Genomic DNA, 10,955 nt, shown 5'->3' on the forward strand with positions numbered 1-10,955 from the left:
CTAATAAATACATACCTACTCTTTTGATTTATATTTGATTCCTTTGGTTGCCTGCCTATCAGTTTATCTGTCAGTAGATTAAATTGTGAAAAGGAAATGATCAGTAGATTTTTTTTTTTTTTTTTAATCAATAATTAAATTTATGGGTGGCCAAAAATAATAGAGACTGGGACTGTTAATGTACATTAACAATTCAGCTTGTGTGAATGTTCAGACAACAAAGACAACACCACACTAGAAGTACACAGTTGTGTCATGTAAGCATTGCTGTGCAGCATGTCTGGTTCAAACTGATTTCAGCCTAAGGAAGAGAGTCGAGATGTTAGCATCTCTATGAATGGTTCATTGCACATTCCAGCTAAATTATGTCTTAATAATTTTAATAATTTATAGCAAATTTCATTTCAGACAGTATTTCTCCACTGTTACCGCAGAACTCAGAAGGCATTATCAGTACCTGGCGTCTCCTGGTCTCCTTCACGCAGCTCGGGGAATTACCACACTCCTCTGATTTACCAAGAACTGGAGCTCTTCTGAATTTTTAGTCGGTTGGCTGGAACTCTGAGTTCACAGTCTCCAGTTTATGCCTGTCTATGCAGCAATACAGCTTTTCCTGGTTATCTGCGATGTGTAAATGCAAAGTTGTATGGACAGAAAATATGTAGTTGATTGATAGTAGGTAATGGAAATGCAGTTGACCTGGGTTATAATCTGTAATACCGTGTACAGGCTTTGAGACGGCTTGTTGCGTGACAATCTGTCTCTCACTCTCTGTAAGGTTCGTCTAAGGTTTCTGCTTCCATCTGTTACTGAAAGGGCAATAAAATCTGAGATGCAGGTGAGGGTTGTGATTAGCGCAGGTATAAAATGTAGTTGAAGAGTGATGGAATACTTCTCACTGTTGTGAGAAATAGTCCTCAATGTCATCTAGTAGTAGAAAAACGTATGTAAAAAGTTTGGACAAATCAAAATACTAGATGGTAATGCTTGTAATGTATAATTGTGATGCATAATTGGTTTATATAAGAAATGTAAGAGTTTTTATTACAGAAAACAGAATAGGCAATTTGTTAAAGACTATATTGAGTCTGAGGCATCAAATGAATAAATGAAAAAAAATATGTCCATCAATTAGATGATCCATTAGGTGGTCTACAGGACAGCATAGGTCTGCAGAATGTTTGTCACATCATCACCGTGAGACACACACATAGTTGGAATAAAGTGTGGTGGCTGATGATGACTTGCTCAACATGGTGAACAACACGTATAAAACTTCTTAATTGCCAAGCTGACATATCCAGCTGTGTCATAGTGTTTGTGCGTCTGCAGCTGTTGGCAGAGCAAGCATGTTCTTTTGATTACAGCCCAGCATAATTATGGAGAAAGTGGAAATGTACTAGAGATAGGCTTTATGTACCACACAGATGTATAACACAAAGACAGTGTTATAAATTATACAATCTTATCTTGACCAAGTGATGATCAACAATATGCTTGTGACGCATGACATAAATCACATATGTCAAGTCACTGTCTGGATTAAAACAAGACTGTTTCTCTGTGAACGTGTACAAATGTGATTCACTACAACATTTCTTAAGATATTGCCAGGAACCTGGTTTGGCAAGGAGATAACATATTCCCGCTTAATACATGACACTGCAATCTGGTGGCAGTACTTTGTGCATTAGTCAGTGATTTCAAGACCTGACATGACAGCAGATTTCTCTTTCACATAGTTTGGACTGATACTATGGGGTTCTCTTGCCAGGCCGCACAAACAATTATCATATGTGTCTTAGTGTTTTATTGCAAACTGTTAAGCAAGCTCTAAAATAGAGTCTTATAGTGGACAAACAGGTCTGAAAAAGTTGAAAAACCAGAAACACCTGGAGATCATAAGAATTTAAGAGATCAAAAAAGGGGATTTGAAAGGATGAAGTGGAGATTTTCCTGAGCTACTTGTAGGATTTCTGACCTGCAGTGAAGTGTATTAATCCTTTAAATTCGGTGGGTTGTTGTAGATAACATCATCTCTGTTTGGCATGAGGCAGTGTGCCAACCTGTGCTGTTTTTCTGACAGATATCAATCTTTCTTCACCTGCCTGCGCCTGTCCTATCCTCCAGCACCTGATGGACAACAACTGCCACATTGGCACTCCGGAGACAAACACATCTGGTAGACACATGGTACACATGGCCATCAATCACAAACATTAAAAACAGTGATCTGTGCCGTTTCCTAAGGACCTCAGGCTCATGAGCAAACACAAAAACATAGTGTGTATCAAACAGCAAAGCTTAACTGTTAGGACTTGTTATTGCAGAAAATGGACAGAAGTTTGTGTTGGTTTTATGGCTTTCCCTTAATGTTTGGGTATCACCATTTTTTTCCTTTCCCATTTACTGTCCTGTTTCTGAGCCAAACTATTCCAGGAAAAGATGTTTAAAACCATGTGGCCCAAAAATGCAGCTCCTCTAGCCTTTTAGATGGGATTCCTTATGGTAGAATCAGAAAAACAGAAAGAAAGTAAAAATGTGTGCACAACGCGGTCCTAAATATTTCTTTGTAGAAGATGACAGCCCTGGTCGGGTAAAAATGTTTACAAGAAATATGCTAGTATAAATTTGTCAAAAAAGGATTGAGATTTTGGAGCAACCTACCAGAGGAGTTCAGGCCTTGAAAATGAATAAGCACCACAAGATAAAGGGATAACAATCCAATATAACTGTACAAAAATAATGCTTTCATAAAGTGCCAAACAAATACAGCAGAATTCCCTTACCTGCTTATCACTGTCCATGGACACTAAAGCCTATCCGGGCAGGCACTGAGTAGAAAGCAGGAAAATAACCGTGGGTGGACTAACACTAAAAGACAATGCCTGGCACTCATATTCATAGCTGTGGGAAATTAGCAGTCTTAAATCCAGCTGACCTGCAGGTCACTGGACTGTGGGAGGAACATCAGGGAGGGCCAGAGATCATACCTGCCTCACTGAGTCACTATCTGTTAGTTAATATTCCCCACTAAACTCAAAAGTACCAGCATTCTGTAAAATGTTTAATATTCACCTTTGCACACACATTATCACACACATTGGAAAACAGCACTGGTATTTCTACAGAACATATAGAGATCGTCTTCTTCTGCGGCCCCTCCCGTCTCCATGGAGGCCACATTGAAACAGTTGCGCAACGTTCATGACGCATGTAGGGTTGACGCCGGCGCTGTGACTGACATGACTCAGATTGCCTCGGGGTCCTTCAATCACATATCAATCATACACTATCATTTTCTCATGTTCTCACTGAGATACATTCTGTGTGCCAGTGAAGTGGAATATTTCACAAAATTCTAACTCAGCAATTTGTTTTTATAGGTAGCAGTGATATACTTTAAATGGAAAATGTGCAAAGCCTGTTTAAATTCTCCACAGCAGGTCATTTATACAGATATGTGCACAAAATTGTTTTGAAGTTTAACCTTCAGGTGCACCAAGTTGATAATGTACTCTACTGTGACAACAAAATAGGCATAGCCCCTACAGGACAAAAGGACTCCAAACTGAGTAAAGAAATGGTACACTGATTCCTACTGATAGAGGCATGGCTGTGGGCTTTTAAAACTGGAAATGTTCTCACACCTCTATTGAAACCAGACAAAGACGGTATAATATGTGGTGATGAGGTTTCAGACGGGTGACAAAAGAACAGGTCGGAGAAAACGAGGTGAGGGACAGAAAGGGAAAAAGAGAAAGATGTGTGTGTACGGGTGGGAATGAACCAGTAAGGGCTGCAAACAGGTATGCATTATAGTCGTGTGTGTGTGTGTTTTATTTCTACTCTTTTGAAATTTGTTTGGCATCATTCAAAGGGGGTATTTCAAGATTGGATATTTGGGTTTAGGGTTAGATTTAGAATTATGTTCCTTTTAAAATGCGCAGTTTGTGGTTTAAGGTGAACAGAGGCTACATTAAGTGCATACAGGGTGTTGCAATGCAGGAGCATCTCCTTTCTATCCGTAAGGTTTGTTTTTCCATATGTGATTAATTAGTATAATCTAAGAAAGGTACTGACAGCAAACCTATAAAGAGAGAGAGAATAAAGAAAGGGGAAATGTAGGATTCTGTTGATTTTAGACACTGAGTTTCTAATAGTAAATGTTGAGAATGGCAAACAGGGGAACCCGGACTTGGTTTGAGGTTATTTGTTGTTGTTATTGTTCCATTTTATTTCATCATTATTTACTACTGATGTCTTTTACTCGCTATTGTTGCGCTGTTCATTTCATTTTGTACTGCACTTTGGTCAACTCTGGTTGTTTTTAAATGTGCTTTGATTAAGATGAGGTCAGGCAATGCTTAGGTTACACTGTAAATCAGGTATTACTATAGTAAGTGTGCAACAGTACAGGTAAATTTGCTCTTAATTGCATATAATCCAAATCAAAAGGATAAGGTACACACAAATATCCAAAAGCAGAGAAACACTGTTATCACACTTACTATAAAGTGGCCTTTTCTACATTCAATTCTGCACAAGTTAGGAACTACTTATGCAAAACAAATTTCTAAATTCAAACTTGTAGATACATCATATAAATGATATATATCACATTTTAAATAAACAAACATGATAACTGGATTATATTCTAGTAAACTATAATTATGGATAGGCATGTGTTGAGGAGGCTGAACTGTCAGGTTACAGGTATGTAATGAGTGAGGGCAATGAAGGAGCTCACAGGTATAGCAATGTAAATTGCGTATACATATGTAGGTGTGTGTGTATGAGAGAGGGAGGACCAGGGAGAAAACCAGAGGGTGAATCACATCGTGACAGGCAGGGAGGCGTGGTGCAGAGGGTGGGGCTGAGCTCAGGCTTGGCACCAGCCCAGTCCAAGCCCATCTTGGCTCTATAAGAGGAGCCCAGTCCTCCCAGCTTCACAACCACTGGGGAAACCTATCTACCTACTCTGCCTGTCTTCTCACAGTCTCATCAGCCTCCAGCAAGAAAACATGGGCAGACAAAAGGTGTATTTGGACAAACTGGCCCGGTTCTTCCAGATCCGTAACATGCTGCTTCGTCAGGCCCTGGCAGAGTGTCTTGGCACCCTCATCCTTGTGGTAAGTGTGTGTGTGTGTGTGTGTGTGTGTGTGTGTGCACAAGTGTGTGTATGGATGGAACTTACATCGCATCATCTCATGCTGAAATAGATATTCAAAAACAAGCTGAGCTTTAAATCTAAAGGTTATGTTCATGCTGTGAAATATACCATATGTTGATAATAGTTGAACTCTACGCACTCTCAGAGTGTTTTCTTTTGATGTTGCAGTATGATCTATTACTCTCTATATGACAGCATTTGTATTCTATCATTCTTGAATTGAGGAGTGTTGAAGAGTTTGAAGAGTGATGAATGATGGCAACTGCATGTAATTTATAAACCACACTTTGACTTCAAAGCGAGCAAAGTGACACTCTTTGTATTGGACAGAGCCAGTGATTTCTCTCCAAGTGTGTAAACGTAGGGTTACTGACATTGGCAAACTGTGTTCAGAGCAAACAGGTAAGTAACAGGTTGTTCAGGACTTTACGTGCAGTGGACAAAACCATATTTAGGATTACACAACAATATTTGCTTGGAACTGGGATCCAGGATCCAAGCAGAGCCAAAACCCCATGACATCCTATTGTCACTTTACAGTGTGTGCATAAGAGCACCTTAATGTCAGTGCTAAATAAGAACTCAGATCCCAGGCATTAAACTACATATTGCCCTTTTGAACATCAGTAACTACCTCTGTTAGCCAACTTTACCACAGACATCTAACTTTGCCCAAGTCGTCAAAGCTGTTTCAGGTTAAAATGACAATCAGAACATTGTTCGGCAGGAGAAACAGATGCTTCTTTTGTTCAGTGAGTAAAATAGATCCAGACTCTGGGCTATCTACACTGATAAACAAACACAATAAACAGCCCCACAGCTGTAATAGGCTACTGTTCTATAAGAAGCATTTTGTCTTGGCAGAAAATTTGCACTAAAGGTAAAATGAGTTTTACAGTTAATACTTTAAATACTAGTACAACAACCAGCTTAGTGGGCGACCTAAAGGCTCCTGAAATGGTTTAACATTCACGGTGCGGCTGCGCTGAGTTTAGTGACTCATTTTATTAATCCCTCACTGATTACCAAAGCCAGTTACAAAGGCGTAGAAGCATGCTACCTTTAATTGAAGTTCAAATTTTATTCTGTTACATAATCCAAGTCAATGTAAAACAAAATCAAAGATTATTCATATTTCCCCGGAAGGGAACAATTTGCATGAGCTTGGTCAGAAGTTAAGTTGGCTTAGATATTACAAATATATACAAGTAAATTGTATAAACACAAATATGCTATGGAAAACATTTACACGTAAGACAAGTCAGGCAATTTAGCATGCACTGTGGGACACTGATGGGACAGAAAGGTGTGGTGCAGTCATTCAATAGGTGACACATGTCGATGGCAGCACTGGGAGGGTCAGAGGAAGAACAACAGGTATCACATTGCACACATGGCTGACATACTTTTACTCCCTCTATCATACATTACAGACGCTCTCATTATCTTTCTTTACCATCTTCTCTCTCCAGGTATAATCTGTCAATACGTTTTTCTACTGGTGACAAATTAAAGGAAGCAAACCACTCTTTAGCAATCAGCTGTTAGCGTAGGATGACATGGAGAGATAAGTAATGTGTGTGAGGGTGGGTGTAGGTGTGTGTGTACCTCTTTGAATGTGTTGATTTTGGCATTCTTGGTGTTGTCACTAGCTCCTGGCACCTGGTTGGGATCATAAAAGAGGATCTTTCTGAATTCAGTCCATGCTGAACACATCTAAAACAACGTGTCATGTATTAACGAACTTTTTGATGTCAATACAGTGTGTCTGGATGTCTCAGCACTCTGTCTGTTGTTCACACTCATACAGTGGAATGTATAGTACCAGGCCAGTCATGGAGTCTAAAGGGGCTTTGAAAAGATGTCCCCTGAAGGGCACCTATAGGCAGACAATGTCTTTGGTCATCCTACTGTAAATGTTTTGTTAACCCCTCACTGCACTTTTTCCACTTCAAACCACTGTCCCCTGCTTTGAGCTGGAGAGTAGCCGGGGGGGGGGGGGCTTCTTCTGAATTTGAAAAGATCACACAGGTAGTGATTTAGAGACTGGTTCCAGGCCAGCAGATTCCTTGCCTTCAGCTCCTAAACAATTGCCAAATGTGTGTTTCAGTAGGCCGACTGCTGTGGTTTTTTTTTTTCTTTTTTATAAGCCCCCGACTGTGTTAAAAGCTGGGAGTAGCTGCATGGATGCATGACCAGCTGAATCAGCCAATTGAACGTTGGCTGAGGAAGTGGTGGGGTGCAGCTAACTAACTACAACATTATGACAGCCACATAGCAAGGTGCTGGAATTCTTTAACAGAGTGAACACACACTCTCTGCTGAATATGAGCACTTGGAATAATGCTCACTGCCCCCGGATTCAGTGTCGGATTTAAATGAGACCTTTCTGGTGGAATGTGATCTAAGTAAAGAAGTTGGCACTCGCAAGCTAATGGCCCATCATTTGCAATTGGATGCTGCTGACATTAAGAGAAAAACTGTGAAGTGAAAAGTCCTGAGTTTTCGATCTTTTCATTGTCACATCACACAAGTCCATCACGGCATAAGAGGACAGAAAACAAAACAGCTAAGCAGAATTCTAACATGGGGCTGATTTTTGTAGTGTTTTTCCATAATGGCTGGCCTCACCAGGGGTGGAAAAGAGTTTAGACTGAGCCCAGTGATGATGAACTCCCCTCAGGCGCCAGTCCCTCTCAGTGTGGTTCCCTCAAGCTAACCTCAACATCTGAGTCCTGTGGTCTGACTGAAAAGCATCCTCATCAGGGGGCTTGCAGCTTCAGCATGGACCACACATATTTCTTTTACCAAGCACATACAAAGAAGATACAGGGACATGCACACACACACACACACACACACACACACACACACACACACACACACACACACATATTCACACATATTCACACATATTCACACATTATGTAGAATAAACAGTACGGCACCTGCTTGGCAGCAGTGCTGCTACATCTAAACGCATTCTGTAAATCCTTCTTCTTTTGGATCAGTCACGTTGCCCATAAACATGTTTTCCCCATTTCCCTCAATCAAAGTGGAAACTGAACAGCTTTTTTCCTTCCCAGATAAATCAGATGGGCAGCAGCAGCAACAGTTCAAGGTCAACATGGTGACCTTTTTGCACATACCGTATACTGTACTCCTGTGTGCCATTATGAACACAATAGAGCTCATTTCATTCTGAGTAGAGCTCCTTTAAAGGATCTTTGTTTTCCTGGTTTCACTGATAATGATCACACTGCCTCATTTCACCCCTTGGCTTGACCTTGATTGGCTGACAAAGCACTAAATGTACAGTATTCATTTTTTTTATACAACACTGAGAGAAATGAATACGGTTGGTGTGTGGTGCACAAACCTTTGTACTGGGACATTCTAAAAAGCATATCACACTTGTTGTTGTCTCTACAACAGAAACAACGGATAAGCTGTTACTTACGTATATATGTGTGTGTAAACTTGTTTTTCTACTGTCTCCAGATGTTTGGCTGTGGTGCTGTGGCCCAGCTGGTGTTGAGCGGTGGTTCCCATGGCATGTTCCTCACTGTCAACTTTGCCTTTGGCTTCGCTGCCACCCTGGGCATCCTGGTCTGTGGCCAGGTATCAGGTACACAGAGTATTTTATTGAAAATGGCATTGTCCAATTCGATTTTTAATTGACACATTATTTATTATGGGTGAATGGGAGTTCAATTTTCAGGACGTTTTAGGACATTTGGTCTATAATATGTACTGACAGACTGTCACCATGTACATTTGCAGGAGGTCATCTGAACCCTGCAGTGACCTTTGCCCTGTGCCTGCTTGGAAGAGAGCGCTGGAGGAAGTTCCCCATGTACTTCCTCTTTCAGACAATCGGTGCATTTTTTGGTGCCGCCGTCATTTTTGGCATGTACTACGGTAAGGGATGACTCCAGACGAGCTAAATTTAAAGGCATGATTTTGTTACAACCATATATGAACAGATTTATGTTTTAGGTTTGACAAAGTCTAAGTATGTCATTTAAACAACAGGTCTAAACAAAACGTGTTTTCTGCTATATTTTCTTTGTATCCCTTTAGATGCCCTGTGGGACCATCCTGGGTGTTTCAATGTGACTGGGCCTAAGGCCACAGCCGGCATCTTTGCTACCTACCCTGGAAAACATCTCACCATTGTCAATGGCTTCTTTGATCAGGTACTCTTTTGAAATGTGGAAACAGCTATCATACACTAAAATTTTAATTTTACAAATATAGATGATACAACCCAGGTGTCCAACTCACGATTTCTTCTAACATGTACCTCTCTCCAAAATAGATAATTGGCACAGCAGCGCTGATAGTTTGTATTCTGGCTATTGTGGATCCATACAACAACCCCATCCCCCAAGGGCTGGAAGCCTTCACTGTGGGATTTGTGGTCCTGGTCATTGGATTGTCTATGGGATTCAACTCCGGCTATGCTGTCAATCCTGCCAGAGACCTTGGACCACGTCTTTTCACCGCTATGGCTGGGTGGGGCAGCGAAGTGTTTACGTAAGTGCACAGATTTTAAGCATTTTTCTCATTGTTTATTTCTGTGTCAACTCTCCTTCGCGACACTCTCACAGTGCTCATTATCTATTTACCTGGAGAACAAAGTAAAAACACATTTTTTTGGTCTCTCTTCAGGGTTAGAAAAGGCTGGTTCCTGGTGCCCGTTTTTGCCCCATTCCTTGGCACCATCATCGGTGTGATGATCTACCAGCTGATGGTTGGCTTCCATGTGGAGGGAGAAATACGTGATCAGAAGAGAGCAGAGGAGGAGAACGTCCGACTCACCAATGTCACCGCCAACGACAACTCCAAAGAGGCTACCAAAGAAATGCACTGAGCGTGTTCAGAGACATTCAGCTACACACTCCAACACATGCTCCAACACATGCACACCCTGTAAATACTGACACATACCAACATTTTACCTTCCAGCCACACTGTTTTTTTTTACCAAATCATCTTCACAGCTGTTGGGATATCTCCCACAGTGATTGTATTATATTGTAGAGGAACGATTGTGTGTAAGTATAGAGGGGAGAAACACAACTTCAGAAACACAGAATTACATTAATTCTTTTAAGAGATGAACATTTGGAGCTTAGTGTCTATAACACTTCAGTTTGAACAGTATTGTATGCTTTTTACCAATGTAGATTTATATAGCTTTTTTATATATAGTTTTACATACTACTTATACGATAGATGTATTTAGACGGATGCATGTCTATGTCAATTTCTATGCATTTCGTCAGTCCATTATCTTTCACTGTTAACATTTGAATTCAGGAAAATTGTCAGGAAATTAAAATGTCAAATAAACACGTCACATAAAAGTGGTAAGTGAAATGATGCTATGTAGACTACGTCAATGTCGACTCTGTTGTTTAGAGCTGACAGATGGTGAAGCTACATCCTTCCCACAACATTCTTCGCTTTACCACTGCCATCTGAAAGCAGCTATATTAAAGCTGCTGCCTTTATATATACCCTCTCTTTGCCCTGTAAAAAGTCCTAACCAGCAATTCTAAAACAAGCTGAAAATCACCAGCTAGCAAACGTGATCATTTACCCTTTGTATGAACTAAATGTTATCAGAAGCTATTGTAGCCTTCTAGTTTCATGCTTGAAAATATCAGATGTGCATTAACAAATGACAATTATTTTCTTCTATGTACAGGACTATATTAACCATCTGTCTTAAAATTGTTATTTTCATTTTTGCCTGTCGATGTGTTTGTACCTT

The 10,955-nt window shown here is 40.4% G+C and overlaps 1 protein-coding gene across 1 annotated transcript; it reads left to right on the forward strand.

The window, feature by feature from the left end:
* Positions 1–5,024: 5,024 nt before the first annotated feature.
* Positions 5,025–10,410, forward strand: LOC139284734 (aquaporin-3-like). The gene is made up of 6 exons (XM_070905094.1): positions 5,025–5,132; positions 8,675–8,801; positions 8,957–9,094; positions 9,257–9,372; positions 9,495–9,712; positions 9,848–10,410. The coding sequence occupies exons 1-6, from the start codon at positions 5,025–5,027 to the stop codon at positions 10,047–10,049; spliced, it is 909 nt and encodes a 302-aa protein (XP_070761195.1). The 3' UTR covers positions 10,050–10,410.
* Positions 10,411–10,955: the final 545 nt, after the last annotated feature.

The sequence above is a fragment of the Enoplosus armatus genome, chromosome 4 (assembly GCF_043641665.1).
Source record: "Enoplosus armatus isolate fEnoArm2 chromosome 4, fEnoArm2.hap1, whole genome shotgun sequence".
Taxonomy (NCBI): Eukaryota; Metazoa; Chordata; class Actinopteri; order Centrarchiformes; family Enoplosidae; genus Enoplosus; species Enoplosus armatus.